Source organism: Vanellus vanellus (genome assembly GCF_965231255.1).
Source record: "Vanellus vanellus genome assembly, chromosome: 2".
NCBI classification, from domain to species: domain Eukaryota; kingdom Metazoa; phylum Chordata; class Aves; order Charadriiformes; family Charadriidae; genus Vanellus; species Vanellus vanellus.
Window position 1 is genome coordinate 57,226,328 of NC_138906.1, and position 27,064 is coordinate 57,253,391.

The 27,064-nt window shown below is 38.9% G+C and overlaps 1 protein-coding gene across 1 annotated transcript in view; it reads left to right on the forward strand.

Annotated features, from left to right (window-relative positions):
• Positions 1-27,064, forward strand: part of VPS41 (VPS41 subunit of HOPS complex) — a gene marked incomplete at its 5' end in the record, with an annotated part of 113,483 nt that overhangs the window by 11,311 nt on the left and 75,108 nt on the right. The window contains 2 exons of the mRNA XM_082479886.1: positions 11,386-11,493; positions 14,461-14,538. Of these exons, the coding sequence (XP_082336012.1) occupies positions 11,386-11,493; positions 14,461-14,538 (186 nt within the window). The remainder of the gene's footprint in view (positions 1-11,385; positions 11,494-14,460; positions 14,539-27,064) is intronic.

Below are 27,064 nucleotides of genomic sequence, written 5' to 3' on the forward strand. Positions count from 1 at the left end.
GGGCTTTCATACGCAGTACATCACAAGGTGGCAACCAGGCAGCTTGAGTAGCATTCATGGGGGAAACAAATGTTTGCCCAAGTTCCTTACTCAGCAAAAGGAAACTACAAGTAGAAATGCGTAGTTTCATTGAGACTTGAACTGTGTTTGGGTTTTTTAGTGTTGGAATGGGATTTGGACATGGAAGACAGAACAGCCTATCCTGTGCTGCCTCTGTACGGTGCACTTGATATGGATGGACTGGTCCTCTGCTTTTGAATGCTGAAGTGGATTTGAAAGTTTTCGGGTGTTCTTTGCCAGGTACAAAACTACTAGTGAAATAAAACAAATTGATGGGAGTTGAAGTGAAACCAAATTGTACTATATGGACTTTTTATTACTTTTTTTTTTTTTAACATGCCATTTATGATGATTGCTCATGTGCAGTATGTCATCTGTGTTACTTCTGCTTCGCAACTTGGCTGGTGCCCAGCTCCTTCAGACCTGTAGGAGTGAATATTCAATTGGTGTTCCTCAAATATAGTGTGACATTCTTTATAGCACAACAGTTTTGCAAAGAAATAAAATGCTGTCTGCTTTGCCTTTCATCTGTGTGTCATTTCATACTGTGAATACAGCCCATTTTGATACATATTCACAGGCAGCCATATCATCTTGATTCCTTGCTCCTGGTGTATATCTGCATTTTCCCAAAGAGGTCAGGGTATTAAATAAATCCCTGTGGGAAATACATAGGGAGCACAGAAAACTGCTGTGTGAAATTTTACCATTCTAATCCATATTTGCCAATTTTACAGTCAGATACTGGGAAGTATCGGTAATTTGCCTTATGAGGAATCGTAAAGGAACTGGATGGGAGGTTATTCACTTCGCTTCCTTCACTGAGCTAACATTACTTTATTTTCACCATAGAATTAGGGGGAAATATTTTTAGCAGCATAAGTCACAAATATGTTTTCATGGTTTAGAAATTTCAATCTTCATGTTTGTGTTGTCTTATGTAGCAATAGTTGCTGAATAGAAGCGAATTCTCATACAGGTTGGAAACATGAATAGGTTTTTAGTATTTATTCCAAATGATTGTAACATTTATTCCAAACTGTATTAATTCTCACAAAACCTGTGTTTGTAATAGGGTTCAAAAAACAAGAGCCTGTACTCTTCCGCACTGTCCTGCAAGTGTTGTACAAAACTTGAGTAAATAATTGGGTCTCTTACAAAGATAATAATAATGTCTTCCATGCCCGACTCAGTAATTTGCATCTTTGTTGAAGTTACTACCCAGGTTGTCACTTGAGATCAGTAATTTTATAATATTGCCCTCTTTTTATAGGAAATTGTTTGGGGGATTATTTTTTTTTTCCAAATTTTGGCCAAGCAGACTAATAAACAAGACCATGGATGTTTCTAGCTTTTATTGCTCTGCTTGCTTTTGAACCAATGACTTCGAGATGAAATGCTCTTTGCTTTTTTCATTTTTAAACCAAGTGATTTATTTTTTCCGTTTTGTTAAAATTTTCTTGTAGGAACAAATTTTTTAATATGAAAGTAGCAGTTTATGTTCTTTCAGTAAGCTTTAGTCTCCAGAGGGTTTGGTAAATTGCTCAATATTTAAATTCAGCACAGTGAATAAAACAACAACTTGTAATAAAATTGTGTTCCAGTTTGTGCATGGCCTAGCAAACTGGACTTTTGAAGGTTAAAGGCCTTAGTCTGAGGTTTTCTTGGCATCCCTTTAGTGTTAGAGATTTGATTGCATTGAAAGAAATTGAGTCAGGATCCTAATCCTGAAAATAGCATAGGTAGTCCCTTTATCATCAAGACAGGAACACATGTCTGGAAACCGTATCCTAGGAATGCAGAAACAGTAATGGTGAAGCTGCACTTTGCAATAGTTGTGTATTCTTCTACTATAATTCTCCTTGTTTGCTCTGTGTCACTTGTTTCTTCAGCACAAGTGGATAGAATCATAGAATCAGTGAGGTTGGAAGGGACCTTTAACATCATCAAGTCCAACCATTAACCTACCCTGATAAAAACACCACCACTTCTAAACCATGTCCCTAAGCAGCTCATCTACCCTTTTCTTAAACACCTCCATGGATGGTGAATCCACCACCTCTCTGGGCAGCTTATTCCAATGTTTAATAACCCTTTCAGTGAAAAAATGCTTCCTAATATCCAATCTAAACCTGCCCTGACATAACTTGAACCCATTTCCTCTTGTCCTATCACTTGTCGCCAGGGAGAAGAGGTCAGCTCCCATCTCTCTAAAACCTCCTTTCAGGTAGTTGTAGAGGGTGATAAGGTCTCCCCTCAGCCTCCTCTTCTCCAGGCTAAACAACCCCAGTTCCCTCAGTCGTTCCTCATAAGGTTTGTCCTCCAGACCCTTCACCAGCTTTGTAGCCCTTCTCTGGACACGCTCCAACACCTCAATGTCCTTCTTGTAGTGAGGGGCCCAAAACTGAACACAGTACTCGAGGTGAGGCCTCGCCAGTGCCGAGTACAGGGGGATGATTACTTCCCTAGTCCGGCTCACCACACTATTCCTGATGCAGGCCAGGATGGTGTTGGCCTTCTTGGCTGCCTGGGCACACTGCTGGCTCATGCTCAGCCGGCTGTCCACCAACACCCCCAGGTCCTTTTCTGCCAGGCAGCTTTCGAGCCACTCCGCCCCCAGTCTGTAGCGCTGCATGGGGTTGTTGTGACCCAAGTGCAGGACCCGACACTTGGCCTTGTTGAACCTCATACCATTGGCCTCAGCCCATCTGTCCAGCCTGTCCAGATCCCTCTGCAGAGCCAATCTACCCTCAAGCAGATCAACACGCCCCCCTAGTTTAGTGTCGTCTGCGAACTTACTGAGGGTGCATTCGATCTCCTCATCCAGATCGTTGATAAAGATATTAAAGAGAACGGGCCCCAGCACCGATCCCTGGGGGACACCACTCGTGACTCGTGATATATGTGCCAAAACTGCAGAGGACGGGGTGCTTTCCTCTGGTTTGCTTTTGGATTTGTTTTTTTTTTTTCTTTTAAAAGAAGCCAGGGTAAGACCTATAAATGGGCAGCAGGGAAGGTAAGTTTGCTTCATTTTAGAACACAAAATTCTCTTAAAAAAAAGAAATATGGCCAGATCTACTTGAAGATCCTTAATACGTGACTTTGAGGTGCTACCTCTTTATTACTGAATGGGCTTTTAAATTGCACTTTGTGTTTCTTGATCATACAAAGTAACAATCCACGACTTTTTTTTCAACAATGACAACATATATTTTGGCAAATCTTTGTGTTGTGAAGTTCCAGCTATTTTTATCAGAAATAATGGCTCTCTAAAGTATTTTTCAAACCAGTGTTTAGGTTCCAGTTGTCGTAAGAAGAAACATGAGTTGGGCTAGGGTTTTTTCTGACTTCCATGTCAGAATGGCGGGCAGTAGGTTGTCCTGTGGGTGGTTTCCTTCAAAAATGGCAGCATCGGGGCAAATTCTGAAGAAGTCAGATGTTACAATGGAAGAAATTTGAGTGAATAACTACATCTTTTACAAAGATAGTGATAAGTCCTCTTTGCCTGCCCCAGTAATTCGCATCTTTTGACAAATTTGGCTTCTAAAACATTCCAAAGGCAAACCTCTGTCCTCCCACCATTTCTGACCAGAATTGGTCATCTTCTTCACGTAAGATGAGCTTTCCGAATGGCGGTGAGGAAGAGTAAGATGCTGCAGGCATGCATGCTCAATGCAGCATGTGTTAATAGCAGGTCAGGTAACTTGAATATGCTGTAAGGAAACAAAAAGCATGTTTGTTTTGGGGGTAAAGGGAAGTGGACAACCATCCAGAAATATTCTTGGATCCCTTCTTATATCAAATAGATGATACCCCAATTCCAATTTAATATATAGGGTTTAAAGCTTTTACCTCTTATCTTTAAAGTAGAAGTCATAATCTGATGCCTACAATCATAAGGCAAGGGTAGGATTTATGAAGACTGAGTGTTTTGTGACTATTAAATGGGAATGTAACAAGGAAGAGGGTGAGAAGGCTGATTTACACCATCACAGGTATAACCAAGGTGTTATCAAACTTAAAATTATGAGCATGATAAGTTGTTTAGTAGATAAAGATTAGTTTTTCTTCATTTTCATGTTCCCAAAAAACAAAACAAAAAACCTGCTCAGTGTTATTACCAAATAATACAGGGACTTTCAGAGATGATCTGGGATTGAAATTGAAGGGATCTCCCAACTTTGTTGTGACATTATGATGGTACTTCCTTAAATTCATCAACAGACATTAGCAATTTGTTACAACTTGCCTTTAAATATTTTCTAAAACTGCTTTAAGAATATTAATCCTCCTGCACGTGTTATGTCATGCGTTGCTCCTGTGTGATGTTTTCACTTGTAGCAGGTTTTTTGCTTAATTTTGTAATTCACTAGCCATATTTCCACATACTGCAAGTGGTCAGTGCGTTCACTTGCATATGTGAACCCTGAATTAGTAAAATACAATTGCTTTTTCCTTCCGTGTATTTGAAGAACATCCATGCTGTTAAGGCATGGAAAGAGGACACAGAAATACAGGACAGCAATTGTCTCTGTTGCTCAGTGGTAATTCTTGATCTCTGTCCCCCTGAGTGTCTGTGGGTTGGTGTGGGTGTGCTGCTGGGGTGGGAGCTGTGCTCTGCTTTTCCTTAGAACCAAATTTAGTGTGTTTGCTGAGCTGTTCATGCTGGGTTTTGGTGTCTTGTGAACAGCTGTTTCATGCCAGTCGGTAAGCAGTCATCAAAATCTCAGTATAGGAAAGCTGCTCTGCCATGAAGGTTGCCAGGCTGGAAGTGAGCTTCCAACTGAGTACACGGTGGCTTTGAAGAGTAAGAAAATGCGGGTTCTGGTAGGCATGCTGGAATATGTTGAAATTAAGATGGGAGTCCAAGCTGGGAGGGTTTGGTGAAGTGTTTGAGGGGAGTTAGGGCATCGGCAAAGGCCCATCTGAAGGTTGCCAGGGGACAAAGCAGAGCAGGTTTGGGGGGGGGGGGGGGGCTAGGGGAGCGCTAGTTTTTATTTCTTCTTGCACATGAGGGTCCAGGACTCTGCAGTCTTAAAAGTGGAGATTAAGTGTTACACTGCAAGCCAGCACCCTTAACCTGTTGGCTTTGCATAGCTGGATTAGAAGCGAGATTGGCTGATGCTTTGAAGGCAGACCACCCCCTTCAGCCTCCACTTGATGTAACGTTGTGGTGGGCAGTGTCACTTATTTCCTTTTCTGTTGGCATCCCAAAATCCAGAGTACCCAGCCCTGCAGAGCTGCAGCGAAGAACTGCTGTGCTTGGATCTTGCCTTGCCCTCCAGACCAAGCTGAAGAAGCTGCTCGTTGTCCTAGCTGAGCAAGGTTGTCTAAATGGAAGCGTTATTTCCAGGGTGGAGAAACTATACAGTTTGTCAGGCCTAATTACTGCCTTTAGGTACAAAAACTATGTGAAAACTCAGTGTTTTAGCATTCAGCTATTAGAAAAAGTAAGTATCTGTGTGAAATATGGTAAAGCAGGAAGTGAGAAAGGTTGTACACAAATATTCCTGGAGTGGTACTGGGAATACAGGAGACTTGTGTCTGGTCATCTGGATTACCAGATTATGTGGACCACTATAGTTTAAATACAATCTGGGTAGAGAGAACTAGAGATGACAGATTAGTGGAAGAGTGAACCTGCTTGTCTGAGGGACTCAATGTTAGGAGAGTGTTTTCTCTGAAGAATTTGGGGAGTGGGGTTTAGCAAACCTAAAGTCAGGTTCATTTATAAATCACTGCTTCAGTATCTCTTGACCCTGAATGAAGGGAGATAGCCAGGTCCTTAACAAAGGTCTGGGATCTGAACTGGAGAGGATGAAGACTGAAAATAATCATAATTTCTTTACCAAGACAAAGGAGGCAACACAACCCATGTGGTACAGTTTCCAGGTGCGGTAATGAGGTGAAGGTTAAATAAAAAATTTTAGCTGTATCTTTTGCTGGGTGGTACTTTCTTCCTTGCGGAAATCTTGTGACACTTACCCTAAAGTTTGTAAGGTGCTTGTTGGGCCCCCTTGTCCAAACTGAGGTTTGCACAGCCTCCCTGGTGCAGTCCTGCTCCCCAAGCAATGCTGCCGATAGGAAGGGTTTGTGGATGGCCTGGGGGTCAGGGGAGTGCTGTAAATCCCCACTGATGATGCATCTTTCATAGCAGTGTGGTTAGAAGTCACCCCTTCTGCTTCTCAGTGGGGTACCAGCCACTCAGAGAAGTACTTGTTGCCCACATGACAATTAGGGGATTTGTAGAGGAAAGATCCTTCCCAGCCCACTGTCCCACAGGCCCTCAAAAATAAAACCGAGTCAACCAGTCCGCCCCCTTGATTAAGACATTGTTTCCATAAAAAAAAATATTAACAGTTGGAGATGGTTATGCTCTGGATCAAGTCAAGATGTCAAGACCAAGAAGGTAATTCATGGTCTTGGCAACTAAGTTCTGCTGGGTATTTTGCTGCACTTTGTGCTTCTGTACATATAGAAGTAATGCTCCCTGGAGACTGCACTCTGGGGCTTGAGGTCTTTTAATGCTTTTTTGTTGTGTTTTTTTTTTCTCATATTTGTTGTTGAATTCCTATAATAAGTGAAGCTGCCCTCAGCAGAGCACTAGGGATGTGTTTATTCATCTTTGAATAACTGAGCATGTTCTGTGAACCTTTATTTTAACTCAAAAAGAAATGGACTTGATTTCTTTGGGTTTACTGGAGATTTTCACATAGTTTTAAGTGAGTAATTCTGAAGCTCTAATCAGTTTAATTTTTCTTCTGTGTGATATTGATGACTTTAAATAAAAAAAAATGTGATTTTTTTTTAGTGGGTTCAATGTGGATTTCCAAAGATCTGGCCCATATTAAATGTCAAGAAAAGTTACTCTCACAAATTTCTAAGTAGCCTCTTCTCACTTTTTAGCAGTACTGTTGGGTTTGCGCTTTGGCAGCAGAGTAGGGCTTTTTGTAGTTGTTTTTTAAATGAGGTTTTAGAATGTATCCTAAACATTAACTATTCAGATACACACAGGCAGAACACCTTTAGTGGCTTTTAAGCTAGGAGGAATCGAGCTAATTTAACATTTTTCTTATAATCTCTGAAATCAACGTGAACTTGAAAGAAAGCATAAAAAAAAAAAATGAGCTGTGGTGTTTTTTTTTATTTGTTTTGTCTTTTTTTCAAGACATGGCCTTTTAGGAAGGCCTGTGACACCGGGGCCTTCTCGCAGTAGGGTGTGAGTGTAGCTCCTTTGAAATTGCTTGAGTGATGGACCTCAGGTATCTTTTTATTTGAGTTTAAACGCTTTGCAGGGTCGAAACTTGGAGGCGTAAACAAGGCTGGAATGGCCACCTATAGTAATTGGAATTCTAGCTGGGGCTGGACGGAAGATGTGCAGCAAAGAGGAAGGGCACTTGCCTTATAATGTATGCACCGTTTATTTCCATAAAGGCTTTGAAAAACTTTGAGGGCAAATTGTGCGGGAAGGATGACACTTCGCTGTCAGTGCCCGTAACATAATTAGAGTATCCGCAATCAGTAGAGCATGTAGTTCATGTGACAGACTGTCCTGTGGGCAGATCCTCTGCTGCAGGAGCAAATGTGGACTAATGGAATAACTCCGGGAGCTGCCCACAGGTTCCTTCTGGAAATTTTCTTTGCGAGGACCGATTTCATTTTTTTTTTTTCTCTACTCACGATTTCACCGCAGTTGTTCCTGTAGGCAAAGCTGGGAAAGGTGGGGTGGACTATCTGAAGAAGGTTGCGAACCTGCATTCAGAAAGGCAGATGAGCATCCCTCGGAGTGGCACTGGCCTTTTGAGAGTTTATTGCACATTTGCAGCTCTCCTCAGTTTTGTAAATCTGTTCCAGAAGAAGAGTTGGTAGTGAGTTTCAGACCTCCTAGGTGTCAGGTGCAGAAAGAGGAACTTATTTTTAGTTCGGGAGTTCAGCAGTGACATATGAAAGAGCTCTTAGTAGGAAGGGATTTGTATTAGTCTTACTGGTTAATTTAGAGTATTTCATTCAATTGGAAATGTGCTTTCAATGGGAAGTGTTTATGGATACCTGTCCTTTACAGTTTAGTTACAGCATATTTTTAACAATTTGCCTGCTAGCTTCAGCAGTAAAAGGCAAGTAGCAAACTAAACAGAATATGAGTTTCAAATGAGCGTTCCTGTGGTTGAAAAAAGGTTAGTATTTGTTTTATAACACCACAAAGGTAGCTTCCTCCTGGCAGCTCTGTGGGTCTCCATCCCTTTCAGAATTTAGACTGCCATGTGCAGAATGCTTTACACATTTTGTGCAGTATATATTTCTTTTTCTCTAAAAACATTTGACAAGAATTTCAAGATTCAGCATTGTTGGTCTTGTTTTGTTTGGGTTTTTTTTTTAGGCAGAAAATACAGAAGAAGTGTTAAGCGGTGGTACAAGGAGCAGTGCTATAGAATTTCTTTTCAAATGTTTAGAATCCTCTAGGATGGTTTAAAGGACTTCTCTTTAATTAAAAGTGCCATACACTTAGTAAAAATCCATGTTAGTTGAGAAATTGATTTTTATTTTTTTTCCCCTCTTAAAAAAGGAAAGCTGTGAGTTTTCTTGTATGGGGTAAATGTCACTCTGTTTATATCTTAGCTTTGCTGCAAGTCAGGACTTGTACTATTCCTCTAGGTTGTCATAGAAACGCAGCTAACTGTCATCTCAACTCAGGTTGCTGATGGTTTTATTTGTAGGTTTTCAGGATTATTAAAATTTAACAAAAATTATTGATTTGCTTTTTATTAACACTGGCTTGTGTTTACTTTAGAAGTTCAGACTGCATAAAAGCTTTTCCTGATAGAAAAATACCTTGGAAATGATTAAATTGTGATACTCCAAAGAAGAGATCATCAAATGCATTTAATATATGAGGTACAGTCTGAAGCAGTAGAGAAATCTTGCATTTTTCCAAATCACATTTTTCATTTTGTTTTGTTTACAGCAAGGTCCCCCCACCCCGTTTCAATTCACCTTTTAGCTTGACTTTTACTTAACATAAAAGATACCTGTCAAGAAAGCGTGAAATGGGTACTTCATTGTGCCTGATATTTGAAGTTTTCATTTTATTTACTTTTTTGGAAACCTGGCAGAATGCTTCGGTGCACTGACTTATGAAAGTATATATTTTTTTGTATATGCATGTGCAGGAGAAATTACTTAGTTTTCACTCATAAATAAGACAGGCAAAACTTATTTACAGTAACTTTATCTAATGGTCCATGGATGAATGCTTTTATGCAAACTACTCAAGAGACTAGAATTAACTTTTCACGTTGGTTGCACATTTGATGTCCAGACTAGAGCAACATGTGGGATCTTATACAAACTAGATGACTGGAGTTCAATTTTTACTTTTATGAATTTATTCAATGATCACCCATGCATTTCAAGTGTAATCTCTGTAAGCAATGTATGAAAAGCAGTAATGTATTAATTGCTGTAAAATGGACTCATACCTCCTTATACCCTCCTTCCATCACATAAACGCTTTTTTCTTTGAGTTCTCCTCCTCCCGCTACCCTGTAGTCATTTATTAAGGATCTGTAGGCACAAGGAATTTGGCTGATTTATATACAGCCCTGTAATTTGACATTGTCATTCTGTCTAGTAACAAAGTTGTTCAGTGTTAGATTTACCGAATAAAATCATTTCTTGGTGGACATGTTGACACCTCACTTCAGCCTGCTACGTCATGGACTGCTGACATCCCTATATTAATCTCATTTGTATTCTGTCATAAAACTCTCAAATAACATTTTAAAAGGGACTCTCTTTGCAGCATATGTATATAAGCATGGGGCTAAATATCTAATGTTTCCATAGGTCCATATAGATTTTGTGTGTTTTGTATGAGCGTATGTACATGTTACCGTGGGTGTTGATAGCATGCATGGTAAACAGCCATAATATTTAACTTGGGAAAGACTGGCTTTAGTACTCCAAAAGCAGTTTAAACAAAGTATGTTTTATTAACCAGTTAACATGTCTCACTTCCAAATTTATTTTTCACGTTATTAGCTACAAGAAAATGTTGCACAAATATAGTTCTTCTGCTATAGGCTGACACTGTGCATTTTTATTTTCTATTCTAGGGATTGGAAAGCAGTGGCTGGTGGGAAGTAAAGGCGCTTCTTTACTAGAGCACTGCACTGGTACATTCTGGTTGCTTAGGAATGAAAGACATGCTTTATGTGGGAAACACACCCAATGTTGATGTGTTCATTACAAGTAATAGCGAGTGTAGGAGACTATTATTGGAAGTATACAGTTTCCCAGTGAGGACCAAGGGATACATATGGGTTTGTGTCTGTCTATGGATCTATAGTGTTTACTGAGGCTTACTGAAGCTTATGAAATCTCTCTTTGGCATTGTACTTCAGTAGTTACAGACATATGCGTATGACCAGAGAGCTCTTTTGCACCTTGGATTTTCTTTTCCTAAGAGATAAACGTGTTGGGTGTTCTTTGGATTTGCTGCTTGTGGTTTTAGCTCAGTTTCCTTTCTCTTCACTTGATGCATCATCTTTCTTTGTATCTCATTAGTAATTGGGTGATAATACCTAACATGCTTGAAAGCAAAAAGAGAGGAAAGCTTTGGTATTTACCAGAAAAAGTTCCTAACGTAGATGGTATAGGTGATCCATAGGAATATGCTGTGTCCGTATCTTTCCCAGACAGTTTTGCAACAACATATATATACTCTTTTTTTTTTTTTTAACATAACCATTGGTGCGTTTTATACAATTAACTTATTCGTAGCGGATTATTTTTATTTTTGTTCACAGCATTTTGCCTCTATCCTTCCTACAGAGGTGCAGCATCTTGTAAAGGTCTTGAAGTTTCTTGTAACCTGCATGCTTCAGCTTAGAGTTAATTGTGGCTACAGCAGCACACTTTATTTTGTCATCATCAGTTTTTCCATATCCATTCTTTTTATATTTTTCTTCTAAATTGGGAATGTAACAAAGTACACATGTACATTTTTTCCTGCTTCTTAGATACCAACTAAGTGCCTCTTACAGCTGAATTGATATGCTGCTATGCAGTCTTTGTTTGCACCCAGAACTTTGGAGAAAAAGAGAAATCAATAACAAAAAAGCACAACCCAAGCCCCCTCCAATGATAAAAACGTGAAAGTTTGGCTTTTGATTGTAATGGCTGTTGTTAAGAGATAATAGTGATCCATCTTCGCCTGTTGCTGTGTGCTAGTTTTGGGGTGTCTTTTAATTTGCTTTTATTTAAAATAGGCTTCTAAATGTTTGTTTTTTCTCTTGCTGCCTTTTCCTTACACCCTTACAAATTTAGGAAGATGAGAGTGAAGAAGAACCTAAGCTGAAGTATGAACGGCTTTCTAATGGAGTGACTGAAATTCTCCAGAAGGATGCAGCCAGCTGCATGACAGTGCATGAAAAGGTATTACATGACTTTGTAGCTGAGATAAAACTTCTGCTTGTTGTTATGTATTGTTATGAATTCTGTGGTTATAATGCATCGGTATATTTCGGTGTAGAATTGCTACCAAATGTAGAGGTGCAGTGCAAGCCAACACTTACATAAACAAAATTCATGGTAAACTTGTGTTGAACAGTGCACGCTTTCTCAGTGTGAAAATGAGGTGAGAATTCAAGTTGCAGTGTGATATGTTACATGGGATGTTTACATAAGCTACAGGGAAAATGCTCACTCAATTTTAATTACGGACAGTGTTATAAACTAGAATTGGGATACAGTCCCAACTTTCCTTTATTCAGAAAGGAAATTGGCATATATTTTGCTTGTTTGTACAACCTTATTCACTGAAGACGGACTTGATCATGATAGGGCCCAGCTTAGCATATATTCAGGCTGTGGAAGACAGCCAAGTTTCTATTAATATGGTGTAGAATAAAGTAATTACAATATCCCTTTTTAATTTGTTTGGGGTTTTTTTGGTGAAGGGTGTCATACTAACACTTCCCTTTGCCCCTTCCCCGATTCGGTATGTTAAAAACAAGGAGAGGGAATGCACATGCTCTAATACTGGTAAAGATTTAGACATACAAGGGAATGAAAGGGGTAAAGTGATGGACAATGCAAAGTAAATTTACAAAGAATCATTCCTTTGTTCTTACAAGGAAGAAGCTTCTTATGTTTCGTTAGTGATTTAAACAATTGCTTTTTTATTTTCTGATTTTTCTTCTCTTTTATAAATACTGAATAACATTTTAAAATATTGACGAATGCTGAAGAGCATCTGAAAGTATGAGTTAATGATTTGTCAAGTAGCTCTTAGCATGTAAAACATAATAGCTGTTTTCTGAATGTATAATTTTTCACAGGCAGTAATAGCTCCTTAACAGTTATTGTTGAGGGATCTATCTCTATTATTCGGCTATATTTTTAGATTGACTTGTGCTGTGTTTCTTTGACTCAAAGGACTGTTGCCATGGCTCAAGAGGCTCTTAAGATGAAGCTTGTATTTTAACTGTGCGAATGAAAACAATAAGTCTTTTAAAAATGTTTTTGACAACTTAGAATTACAGAGATACCTGGAAAATTGGCAAGCATTTCCTCCTGGTCTGTGGCCTATTTGTGTTACCTTTTTTTTTCCTGAGCCTCAGGTAGATTTTGAAAGCCAAGAGATGAACAGGGTTTTTCTATAAGGATGTGCACAGATACAGCTTTAACTATAGTGTCACAAAGAGTGACAATACAGGAAAGCTGTTTAAGTATCACGGCACTTTTAGTTTTCCAGAAAACTAGATACACTATTTATGAGAAGGATCGATATTGTTAGAAGCCAGGTACTGGAGTCTTTTAGGAATAGGTCTCTTACAACAGAGAGCTTTAAAATGAAGCTAGGTTATAGGTTTTGTGAAGGTGTTTTCTGTTTTGTTCTGTTGTTTGGTTGTGGTTTTTTTTTTCCCTGCAAGACCAGGAAAAGCCCTGCTAAAGAGTCATACAGTACTATGTAAAATATGCCTTTGATTAAAGCAGTTTAACTTTGCTGGGAATCCTGAAAATCTGGCTTCTGTATTCTGACTAATTTCCCCCCAGAATTATTTTTTTTTTCTTTTCACTGCTAAAGCATCATATTTTCACCAGGCTTGCTGTCTGCACTGGATGACTAATCGTCATGGCACCTGGTGCATTCAAGCAGGCCTGTGCAGTGGAATAGTCATACCTAGTTATGTCTGCACACCTGATGTTTTATTAACCAGTATTGATTTTTTTACCCGGGGGACTTTTTTCTTCCTGAAAAAAGGCAACCTTGCAGGAGTGAAAGGCATTGCAGGGGATGAATTTCTAATGAACCCCTTCTTTCCCTTTTTGACTCCTTTTAATGTAGCTTCATATTTTAAGTGCCTGAACTGAAATTTCATTTTAAGCAATTCCATTTTGATAAATCCTTTTAAACCTTGACTTTCTGTAAGGTTATTTTTTAAAGATTGTGCTGCCTGACTGACACGCTTAGCAGTGCCTGTAAATTTGAGCATTTCATTATAGGTTGCAATGAAGCATGCTCACATGCAGTGAAATACAGAGAATTGAGAAGCCTGGACTATTTGAGTAATGCTGAAAGGAGGGGGGGAATAAAAGAAACCTCTGTCATAAATCAAGTAGTACCGAAGTTCTTCCTTTTCTGTTTAGGTGTAGTTCACATGGTTCAATTAACAGCACATCTCTCAGAATCAATTCCCTTTTTGTTTGCATCAAAATAAGTTTGTGATAGCATGCATTTTTGTGGGAGATTTCTTTATTTTGCTGCTGTTTTTTAGAATGAAACTCCTGATATTTCTGAGGAAAAGTGTATTTGTCTTGAGAGTGTTCAATGTAGGAGTGTTACTATGTGAAGGAAAGCAAACCCAACCCAGTGGTTATCTGTGTGCTTAAATGCACTGTTAGAGACTTTCTGTATTTCAGTGGTGGCTTACCCGCAGCCTTTTGCTGTGTTAGAAGGTTCTATGTTAAGGATGCAGGAGAAATTAAAAATAAGGCTCAAAGGAAACCATTATGATTGAAACAAAGCTGCAGAAAGGATCTAGGAACTATTTCAGGTCTGTGGTGGTCCATGCTTTCACGCTGCATTTTTAATTTGCTGCCACAGTCCATCAGGCAGTGTGTACGGACTACAGACACACCATTAGTTGTCAGTGGATGAGGGTCCTCATGACTCATTCTGACAGCTAACTTGCGCTATCACAGTAATATAGGCTTGAAGCCTTGTTTTGTTCTTTAGGTGCAGTTAAAATAAGCTTTGTCTATAGAAGGTGGTGGTTTCTTTTTCCCTGGTGCCGATAATCATTAATCTGCTAAACATCCTGGAGTTCATTTAGCATTGCTGTAGTTTTGGTTGCAGTGCCTTTATGTTTATGTAATCAGTCTCTTTCTTTTTTACAGTTTTTAGCACTGGGAACACATTATGGCAAAGTTTATTTACTTGATGTCCAGGGGAACATCACACAGAAGTTTGATGTTGTAAGTATGGCATTATTCCAAACAGGATGTAAAAATGCTGTGATGTAGTAAGTAATAAATATGTGGGTTTTTTTTTTAAATAAATTTTTAACTTTATTGAATTTTGCTACACCTGAAATTTTACTCATGCATTTCATGAAGTCCATCCCCATAACATAAGAGACGGCATATGGTCCTTGCAAAAAGAAGTTACACTGGATGGTTTTGTGATGAGCACATCTCAGTTTACCTATAATAAACTTTCTTTTTGAAGACAAAAGAGGAAATACATATTTATGATTGTAAATGGCTATTATTAATTATGTAACGCAGGGGCTCGTGACTCCAAAAGACATGAGCCTGCTCATTAGGTGACTATTGTCAGTTGTTAGTGTGTGCGCTATCATCTTATCTAGTTGCCACAAGTAATTGAAAATTGATTGATTGCCTTGCTGGTTCAGTTTATCTGCTGCAAATATATAACGCTAATATTTTATGTGAATGTTTTGAAGCTTGGACTCTTAGGGATTGTATTGATCAAAGGAGAAGAAGGAGACTTTTTCCTTATTGTCGCTCCTGATATTAGAGGATGAATTAAATGCTAAATTTAAAGCTCTGTTCTAGAGTATTAAATGTTCCTTTTAATTGTGGATATTTGTTGATATTTTTTGTTTTGTTTTTTAATATCTCATTTTCAAATTCCCTGTTTTCCATAGGGGGTGGGAAGAAGAGAATTAACAATTTTTTTTTTTTTTTCTCCTGGCATTGTCACAAAATCTAGTAGCCAAGCATTGGCTTATCATAGCAGCGTCAGCACTTGTCAGAGTATCCATCACAAGATGTTGGCATGTTTGCAAAGAGAAAGTATGTTCTAAAGCTAACACAGCTAGCTGCATGGGACGGGTGAAAGGTTTTGTTTGTATTTTAGAAAAATCTAATTATGCAATTGTGCAAGACGCCTGGGGGGTAGGGGGACGGGGGGAAGTCTCAGCCAAAACCTAGACTGCTAGGCACAACCATTGTAGGAAATTTTGTATATAGCGTTTGGGCAGATTGACAGTGACCTTACTGGGTATTAATGAAAGTCAAGCTTATTATGTTCTTCTGTTTCTTTTAACTTTGTATGTTCATCAGCCCCACAGAGGAGATGCTGACCGCATTTTAAAAGAGGAAAAGTTTTTGGTGTCTCCTTTACAGTTCTGATTACTTTACATGTATGCTACTTGCTAAAGATACAGTTTCTTTCTCTCTGAAGTAACCTATTTGGGGCAGGCCGGATTAAAGTGTACCTGAATGCTTTTCTTCCATCTCTGCAGTAAAAGACTGACTCAAAGACTCACTCAGATGAAGTGGAGATTTTCTATTGAGTCAGGCATTAAATGTCTAATACTTGTATTCACGGAATCATGGAATTTTTAGAGTTGCATTCCACTCTGTTTCAGGTACTTGGGAGAGTTCATTTGTAGAACTGCCATTTGTTTTCTGAAGCGCATCATCAACACCCTGTTCTCCCACACTGGTTCTGGAAGGTGAAATCCTCCTCTCTCTGTAAAGACTTAGGGCATTGCCCAGGTGTGGAGCAAGGAACAAGGGGACCTGTTGTCTACTAAAGACTAGAAAACAAAATCTATGCATCCTCTTTGTACCCAGCCCCCCAAATCTACTTTTCCTAGTTTTTCTTATTTAAAAAGTCCTACTAGTGCCTGTTGTAAGGGTGGTTTCTTGTGATGAAGTTAAGGTTGGGCTGTATAAACCACTTTGTGCTCTGCAGTGCTTACTTGGTTATCCCTTTTCCAAACTTGACCTGCTTCAGGATGAAGATTTTTGTGCCTTTTCTTCTTATAGAGATGGCAATGATTTCTTTTTAAACAATTGTTTCTGTACAAACTGCTTTTTGAGATGGAGAATAGGAAAAAGAAATGTTTCTTGCATTCTATGCTTAATGTTTCTGTCTCTTTTTGTAATGTACGTCTCCAGTGCAACAGATAAATTATATCACGGATCAGGTGGAAAGGGGTCTTCTTTTTCTTTTTCATAGTTTGAAGAGAAATTATTTTGATCTAGGACCACTTGTCTTTAAAAGAAAATTTTTCCAAGGAACTACTAATTGTTGTAGAACAGAACAGGCTGCCTATGTGGGAAACAAAGCAGCTCTGTGACACCCTCAGCTGCTTAAACAGAGTTTTCTGAATGAATGTTGTCAGCTCTGGAACCCGTAGACAGTTTATTTTGAACTGGCTGCTGTATGTCAGAATACTTTCCTTCTAACCTGAGCTTTTCAAGATCTTGGACTGCAGACTAGAGACCTCGCTATCAAAACGTTTGGTGGAGTCTTCCTTCTATTCTTTCCTATCAATGCCTGTTTACTGTCTCTCCACCTGGGGAATTTGCATTAGAGTATTGCCATGTTGCAAATCCCAAATAAAACCTAACCCTTTCGTGAGAAGAAAGTGAGTTACTTCCTGAAGTCCTATAGATGCAAAGCATTCCTTGTAAATACACTCCAGCAAAGAGTATTTTCTCTGGTGGTATGGTCTCTGGTTCTTTGTTGGGTCCAAAATAAGCAAATTCCTTCTGAGCAGCATTTCCACTGGTGGAATGGCAGATATGGTTTTACCTTGAAGTTGGAAATAGGAGAAGTATCTGTTGTTACTAATTTCTGGAAATCAGTAGTATATAAAAATGAGTCTGAGTAAATAAAATAGTTTCTCATTAAAAAGCAAGCAACATTACTACTGAAATCTCATAACTGTTTGCAGTAAACAGTGTACCCGGGGAGTACCTTTCACATATTTTTCTTTTTGAAAGAATCTTTTCAGCAGATGTTTTCTGTCTTATGAGATGGCAGAAGTAAATAGGATGATAACGTGAAGCCCTTTTGTTTGGAATGAAATCAGTTATGTAATTCAAGGAATTGTGCATTTGAGTCTCTATCTGCAATTTTCAGGGGTTTGGGGTTTTTTTAAAGCCAAGTTGGGGAATAAAAAAGTTAATTACTTTTCTATATGTCTAAGTCTATTAAATGTGTATATAGAAAAAAAACAAACCATACACTGGAAACTTTAAAGTCACTAGATCCGAAATAGTGTTAGTATGTGAAATAAAACCCCCTCTTTCCATTCTGGTTTTATTTTTACCTTTTTAAAAATTTATTTTAATAGCAAGTTCATATTAAGTATTGTCGTGGTTTGGCCTCAGCCAGCAACAAAGAACCACGCAGCCACTCGCTCAACTCCCACAGCCGTGGGAAAAATCAGCAGAAAAGGGCAAAACTCGTAGGTTGAAAGATTATAATTAAGCAGAACAGACAAAGGGAAGAAGAAAGAAAAACAATAACACCGGTAAAGGAATACAAGAACGCGATTACAGTACCGCCGCGAAGCGCACCGACCGGACCCGCACCGCCGCAACCCGCCCCCGAGTGGCGACTGACTCCCCTGCCCCGGCTAGCTCCTTTTATAGCTGGGCATGGGTCACGTGGGATGGAATAACTGCCTCCCCTGCCGGCTCCTTGGGGAAATTAACCCCATCCTTGCCGGAACCAGGACAAGTATATGTAGAAAATACGATTACTGTTACTGTAGTCCTCTTGATTTCCATTTTTCTTTCCTAATCTCAGATAACCATGTTCAATAATATAAATGGGCTTGGAAATTGAAGAAATAAGTATTTTGGTTTTACAATAAATCATTTATTTTCCGTATTGGCTCACATCCGGATTTCAGCCAAATTGTAAAACGTAAGTAGAGACTGATCTCAGAGGATTTGCAGCATAATTACCTTACCATTTCTCCAGCTCCTGTGAACTTTGAGGGAGAAAACTCACAGATATGTTTCATAATCTCCAAAATGGCTGATTTTTGAATGATTGCCCTCCTGCTGAAGGCTGAATGCGTTTAGCATTTTAAATTGCTGAAACAGCTGTAAAGAAATGCTAAAATGTAAAGCCTGGCATCCCTAGAAGTTCTGCTATTGTAATATGCTTTTTTGTTTGTTTGTTGTTTAAAAAAACCTTTTAGGACTTCACTCTCTAATGTCCACAGCAGCAAAACAATGTGGGTTACCCTGAATTGCAAATACTGGCCCTAGTGCTGCAAAGACTTAATCATGTGCTCTGCTTTGACCCATAAATATTCACGGAGGCTTGTGTGAAACTAACATAGACAACTAAAAAGTTTTTTCAGAACAGAGCCTTGCTGTCCTCTTGCTCTTAAAATACCTGATGCTGGAATGCTGTGCTGGGTAGATGAGTAGTCTTTTCAGATTTGCAACTCCTCTTGTCAACAGCAGTGGAAATGTGTGCTTTGAAACTGCTGTGGGAGACTTTTGGGTTGGGGAGAATTGAGAGACAGGGATTTGGGGGCTTTGGCCTTGGGCGGTGCCGCTATCTCAGCAGCCACGCTTCTGTTCTCGCATGATCCCCCCTTCCTACTTGCCTAGCATCTTTTTAGCTCTTACCAGCGTGGCTGTCTTTGACAATGTCAGCCACCTAAGATTAACTGATATGCATCCTCAAATAACGTATGTTTGACAAACTGGTGTTCTCTTGTATTAGGGTTCAGTGCATTGAGTGAGATGAAATGTGTCAAACGCACTGAAAATTATTACTAAAAGGCAACAAAAAGGGGGAAAAAAAAGCCTGCTAATGCCACTGACAAAGGATGATACAAGACTGATTCACAGCATGTTAATTCCAAATGCCTCTCCATCTTTCTTTTCTTCTTAGACTGTCTACAATTTATTAATATAATTATTGCCTCAACTGACATCTTGTGGATTAAGGACTTGTAGATATGAAGAAAGCTGTACAAACATGTTTAGTTAAGTAACAAATCAAAAACCTTTCAAAGGGCAAGAAAACCTGCCCCCATTCTGGTCTTCTAATAAACATCAAACTTAAAGCAAAACCGGTAAGAAGTCTTGGCTGGTGCCAGTGATATTCTGTGAGAAGGGGAAACATCACCTATTTTACAAGTAGGGGGGATTTAAATGTTTAATGCATTGTAGGTCCTTCAGAGGTGATGCATGAGCCTAGAAAACAATGTAAATCGTGTTTTAAAGCTTCTGTTAGTGCAAAGAAACTGGAAGTCCTTTTTCGCATGCAACATTTGTGAGCTATTCAAAACTGCTGGAATTTCAGAAAGAATGAAACTTTAAGTAGAGGCCCCTTCTTGCAGCATTTCTTTTTTACGGCGTATTTCTTTCGTGGCCTCACCTTTTTTTTTCTAATTGTCTCACATTGGGTAGCACTAAACATTTCTTTATGGTTTTTCAATCGGAGTGGCAGAAATCCAAAATCACTAGGTCATCTCCGCTACCTTGAAAAATTAAAGGGGAGTTCCTTCTGTGGTGGTATTGTTGCCCTTGGGTGTATCAAAGCTACAGCAGACTCCAGCCTCCAGAGCAAGTGTGTTGCTTGCTTGAAGGTCAGTCAGTGGCTTGTTGGTTTTGCTGATACCTCAGCAGGTTGCAAAGAAAATGTCAGAGGTTTTTGTTGACTTGACGTGCTTTTGAAAGAGTTTAATTGCTAACAAGAAAAGCATATTTCTAACGAAGAAACAGCTCTTGTTAAGCACTAAATGCTGTTGCTGGAAATGGTGCGGAGCCCACTAACTTCTGTGAGAGGTAATGCAGCATCTTTCAATGGGGAAGGTAACTTTTAGCATTTGATTGTATAATGAAGAAGTTACTTTGACTGGAACTTTACATGAGAGTTTAAGACTAAGATGATATAAATGTCACTTATTTTGACAGGCTACTTAAAATTCCCTGTTTATTACTTTAACTACATCATTTTAGTTGTCACTGTCAGGCTATGAAAGAAGACTTAGTCGGGAAATGAAATGAAGCAACAGAATTTAAAGTAAAGATCTGGGTAGCTGTGTGTTAGTATTTGCAGGGTGTCACTGTGCCTGTTAAATTTGAAGCTGAAATTCTGTGTTTTGTACAAAACCAAGCCAGCTGCTATAAATGTAGGCTCTGAAAACCAAAGTAAAACTTAAGATTTTGATACGAGTGAGTGTCTATGCGGGGGACAGGTTTCCATCCCCACTGTGGGACCTCCCACCCAAATGGGTGATGCTGTCCTATAGCTTAAATGCTTTAAGTTAACCCCTAGCTCTGGCCAATGGAAAAACTGGAGAAAAGTGACATCCTGTGGGATTTTGCTCTTAAGACTTGGATGTCTACACCCAATTTAATAACCCTTTTTCTGCTTCTGTCCACCTGTCTTTTCATTTAAACTGCAGATGTTTTGGAAATACAGAGGTTTTTACAATAGTTGGAGTAACTCAGATGGCCTTTTGAGTCTGGCTTTTTGGATGTTATAAAGGCTTGGAAAGTATGTCTTATGATGTTTCTTCTGGTACTGTGCTTATTAGGTTGTTTGTGACTTGGAGTGTTTCCACTGGGAACTGTGGAGCTATTGAAGATTAGGACCCTTCCCTGGCAGGAATCATGGTGTACCTGGGTCTCTCTGTCACTGGATGAGAAGTGAGGTGGCTTGCCTAGACAGGCAAATATTGTGATGTCAAGATCATTATTCCATAGGTCTAGAAAAGTTTCTTGTTGGACATGCCTGAAACCAAATAAACCTCTCATAGATGTTGTGCACATCATCTTCGTATCCGCTGTATCTAACTTCCCTTTGAGGGCAGCATTACTTGAATTTTTACTTAAACAAAGGGATCAGATGGATGTGGAAGGGATTTGTTATGACTAGAAATGTTGCTTGGACTATGGATGAAATATGGGAGTTTAAAATGATTGTAGTATCATGTATGATTGATTTTTATAAGCTCAAAACTGAGGAAGGCATGACCATTTCATTCTATTATTCTTTCAAGCTTGTAGCTTGCAATAACTCTGTAGCTTAGTGCAGAATAATGTAAAAAGCTTAGTTGGAAGTATGGCTTCAGCTACAGAAGGTCTTGTATGGTCCAGCCATTTATTTCTTGAATGTTGTTAGCTCATACAAGTCAAACGTGTGCTTGTGCAGTCACAAACAGTAACATGTATGCTGTAGATTAAATAACATTTCTATTAAAGTATAAAGCCTATGTGCTATACCCCTATCAGCTGTTTCTAGGACTGCAATTGTTTCTTCCTTCTCTTTTGAACTTTTCACTAGCAGCTATGTTGCCCATATACCTTCTTTTGAGAAAGGATGTCAGCCCCATCCTTATACTGAATGAGCTTTCTACTTCATTACTCTCCAAATGCATACTGGTTTTCCTCTATTTTTTGACATAGAAGCATAGGAAGAAGTTTCCTTTTCATTCTCCAGTATCAATTGTTTTTCTACAGAGTGAGTATCCTGTTGTCTCTTAGTAGCATTTTATGACCAGCTCTAAAAATATTATTTTTAAGGTACCTTAGCAGCCCTCTTTAATGTCACTGGTTTCAGTAAGAGTTTGTTAATGTCACCTCTTAATGAGGTAAAGGGCTGTGACTGAATACTGTTTTGTCACAATCATCTAGACATAGCAAATAGTTCAGTTTCTCTTGATTTGGTAGGATCCTATCATATTCTGTGTGTTTTCTCAAAAAAAAAAATTGAAATCTGGAAAATTCTAGGGAGAAAAATATCTCCATATGGGAGAATGCTAAACATGAAGAACATTACTGCTATAGTATTTAATAGAGCATTGTTGGTCAGTGAAAGGGCAAAGTTTCCAATGTTTTAGTTGTTTTTTTTTTTCATCAGACCTTGTAGAAACTCTGCGTCTATTTGTGTGAAAGATCAAGTAGAGGACCTTACTGTAATTCTGCTAAGGGAGTTTACATGTGGAATTTTCAAACATTTTTGAACAAAATTATTTGTGACATTATGCAGAAACATCAAAATCATCAAAGGAGTTTTTCTTCTAACTCTTTCGCCATCCAGGTTTGGTAATATTTGCTGTTTGAATGCATACTGCGTCTTGTGTTTATTTAGAAAATATAATTTGTGTTTGCAACTATTACTGACCTTTTCTCTGAAAAATTGCCCTATGCGCCATAATTTGACAATTATATTAGGCAACAAAGTTTATTTGCTTTTAAGAAAAACACAGAAACATAGTTTCTAATTTCAAAGACATATTAAACAACCATGCACAATTATATTTTTTTCATCTCTGATTGAAGCAAGAGATAACTTTTCTAGAGTGTAATTGGCTCTTAAAAGAAAGCCTCAAAAGACTCCCAACAAATTTCAAACAACTGTTAAGTAAGGATTGTACTTTTCTGTGCCTTCCAGAGACTTAGCCCCTGACAAGAAAGCCTAGATGCTGCTAGGTTGTTCTGTCTTTTACTACTTGTTGGTATTCAAAGAACCACAGATTCTCACCGTCAGGGATGTCCGTGCCCTACTGGGAACTTTCTGGTTTGACCAGGTGATGTTGACTGTCACGAGACACATGTTCAGTGATTCACTGCTTCCTTTTTCCAGCCACCTCAGAAGCATATTGTGCCATATCTGTCTCATACCCTCCCTAATGTTCTTTGCTGATACACAGCTGGGCTGCTGGGCCAAGTTGCTCTAGAGTTTTATTAGCAGCAATGAAACAGCTAGTTTCAGGTAGCACTGATGAAGTCTTTTCATAAAAGACTGGTAACACAGATGCGCATTTTCTAAACCCTAACAACCTTTAAAAGCATGGGGAGGGTTTGGAAAGGTTTGATTCTTAAGAAGCTAGTACACTGCTGATTCCTAGAGCTGTTTTCCTTTCAAATGGCATATTATACCTGGATGGCATTTTCCTCTATACAGAAGGCAGGAGCTTGCGTGCACATATACAAAATAATAGCAGTTTGCTTGTCAGAATTATTCAGAGTTCTGGCATTAATAAAATATTATTTGCATTAAAAAATGTTTTCCTAGTTAGAAAGTCCAAAGCAACTGAGTTCTGGAGGACGATGGTTTTTATACAAGTTGACATTAATGATAGAGCTACAGCCCTTTGTTTCCATTAACAATAAAAATGCAGCACTATTAAAAACACAGAATGACATAACAGGGGCATAATATGAAGAACAAAACATGAAAGCAAAACTAAGATTTATTTTTTTTCCCATAGGGGATAAGATATTATTGATAATGAACTTTGTAAATCTAATAAAAGTTCCTTTCTGAAAGATGAGACTTGTTTGTTTTAAAAGACTTGACAGTGTGTATAGCAGTTGTTTATTGCACTCCTGATGGAATGCTAAACATGGCCAGTCCAGATTTGACCAGCCTTGGGTGTTAATATTGTCAGAGTGGCTGCTGACAGTAGTAGTTACTTTCAGGCTGGCCATCTCCACTGTGATGCTGCTGAGGAAGCTATTTCCACTCAGTATCCTGTGACACAGAGGAATAAAATTATAAGAAATTTCAGAAATCAGTATTTTGGTGTTGGAAGGTTCATGACTGTAACCCTAAACTGGCTGCTAACTAAAGTCTGTAGTTGCTGCAGGTCTTGGCAGTTTTGAAGATAGGAGCTGTGAAATGTGAGCAGTGGAGGAATGCATGAAACTGTTTGCTTTTTTGATCTACTTTAAATAAAATTTATTTTAAGCAATGATGTCTGCACTTCGCTGGTATTGAAATAGAGCCTCTGTGTGTGTAAATGCATCGAGGAAGTTGCACAGGATCAATTCATTTTCACATTTAGTTTTCCCCATCTCACTGTCACAGTGAGGATATGGCTTACAACATGCCGCTTGCAGTAAGTTACTGTGCACTTCATGATCCATAGTTTCTACTTGTATGAATACTCTCCTCCCTCTCCCCCCATCTTTTTGATTTGCAGATGTTTTTAGGATCCTGTCAAGAATCAGACACCTAACATTGATCATTGTTGAGTATCTCTGATGGGTTTGTGAGACTTTCCCAGATGATATAATTGCAAATAAAGGAAGTTCCAGAGCTGGTGTCCAAAGAGAATACAGTGCTTTCAGTAATCTGGAAATGTATTTATTATTTCATATAGCTCTGACTTACGCCAGTCTGTACCAGTGTTGATAACTGAATGGTTAGGAGGAAAATAGCTATTGGCTGAACTTCAGCATTGATCAACTGGTGTAATATTTAGCTATGCCAGGAATATGGCTACTTACGTCGTTTCCAGCCAGGAAAGGGAATGCCTTCCCTTATAATGTTTCTGCTTCTGTCTGGTTCCATCAGTGAGAGGTCTTTTCACTGATTTCAGTACCCATCGGTTTGGAATCATTGTCTGTAGTGGAATGGTTGACAGGCTAAAATAACTGGAAAAAATACTTAGTGCAGTTTTTCATTGCAGGATCTGATAGAAGGAAGAAAACTGTGTAGTTGTGGAGAAAATGATGGCTACATAATGGAATGTATGGAGAAGCAGGGATGCTGGGCTCGATGTGGTCATGTCCTCTGTCCTGTGTTACGTCAGGGAGGGGGGTGAGCTGTTGTGAAAACCTTCCTGGAAATGGTGTTGGCACAACAATGCATCACCCTTGAGTAGAATAGTCAAGAGTCTCTTTGCTTCTTTAAAAGTTGTTTGGTCAAATCACCAATAAAATAATCTCTGAAAAAGAAAACCTGTCCTGACAAGAACTTGCACTGTGTGACCTGGTTGGCCTCTCTCATCAGTCACGTCTCTGAAATGTAGCTTATCAAGAAATGGAGAATAATGTCATACTTTCTACTTCAGGGGGTAGAATTCTACAAAATCCTGTTAAATACATTAATGGCAGTGGTGGTGGTATTCTGTTAGAAACAAGCTGTGAAAGAGCTCCAGTAAGTTTCATCCTCAGAGGTTTAGATACCTTTTTTTTTTTTTTTGGATTGTTCTTCAAAGCCTGATTTATAATTCAGTAACCTGTGTGGAAAGTTAATGCTCAATGATGAATTCTCTAAGTTCATTGTGCTTGGGGAGCTGTTCTGAAAAGAAAGCAGTTAGAGAAATCAGTGAGGTGAACCTCCAGATTGCCTGGGATAGTCTTCTCCCACGCTGTGTTGTGTCGTCCGAGGAGGGTGTACGTAGTCGTTGCCTGCAGCCCTTCCTCAGCCCCCGACCTGTACTTCAGCCCACCCCATGGGTGTGTGATGGGGAATATTGCTTCATATTCTCAGATGGCTTTAATACACAGATAGCAACAAAGAAGTAGAGGCAGGCTTAGGACGTACCATTGTTGAAGCCCCACAGTTATACAGCGGGTAGCAAAGGGGACCTGGTGAGAAGAGGAAACAGAAGTAATTTGTTTACTTTGGCACAGAGCTCCCAGGAGGATATCTCCTTACACACCAGTGTTTTAATAGAAAAGAGATTCTACTTTGGATCCATCAGGAATTAGTTAATGGTTAAACTCTGCTAGGAAGCAGTGTAGGCTTTCAATATAGATTTGTTTTCAGTAATAGTTCCATCATTCCTAGACAAGCATTCTGATATCTAGCAACTACTACAGATTTAGGGAGATCCCTTGTTAATTTTTTTCCTTGGTTGTTTTTTTTTTTTCTTTTCTCTTAGTCCCTGTATTTGACAAACAAGATTAAGGGATTCACTGGTGTGGAAAATATTGAAATCACTGTAGGCTTTTTGGTCTTTCTCACTTTCTCAGACTATATATGAGAGATTCCTTGTCCTCATATTCCCTTAGTTTTAGACAAGCTTTTGAGATCTTTATTTTTTGTAGGCAAGGTCTGCCTTCCCGCAGACAAAATAAAAGTTAATGTTGTTATTGTTCTGTGTCCCAGACCTTGTCATTCTCCCCAGCTTTCCTCCCTCCCTTTTCTTCTAACCAATATAATCTCCCATTTTTCATTTGGAGAATGACAGATTCAAGAGTGTTATAGGAAAAGCACTGGAGCAGGAATCCTCACTTATCAGAATTTGGCTGCCAGTATTGTTGAACAAAACCTCTTTGGTGTGGATATTAGTAAATTTTCATCAAATGAAAATGTAAGTAAGTGGTGTAAATTCAGAGTATACTACTTCTATTGCAGGCAGTGATGAACAGCTTCTTCTGTAACTTTTAAAGCTGCCTTTTCAATTTAACCTTTGTATTACTTCGTTATGTTTTGCAGTTGTGTATAAACACATAGGTATGTGTGTACTTTTACCTTGTAGTTAAACCGTGATACAGCATCAGAATTTGCTTTTCTGAGTTGCTTTTCCTTCTATTGCATCAGTAAAACTCTACAAATATGCAACGTATGCATAAGTCAGTGCAGCACTGCAGCATCTGGGGCAAGAAAAGTGCATGAGTTCAATTTCTTCTTTTTAAAGGCACCTCTTTGGTAGAACAGATCTCTGGGCATCAGTCTTCTGAAGTCAAAACAGATGGGACAAACAAGGTGTAATACACTTGTGCTTAGCTGCTGCACACCTTTCTTCATTTTTTTTTTTTTTTTTAAATAGTTGAAGACTGTCTCATTATCTTGCTTATTTGCTGTCACCTCCTGTCACTTCCCAAAATGAAAAGGCCCTGAAAAGTAGAACTCCTTTTTTTGACAAGTTAGGTAAATTCAGTTTTTTTCTAGGTGGGCTGAGAGTATAATTTTGGATTGGAGAGGCATCCTTGGAGAAAGAGAATATTCAGTACTTGCCTAGTT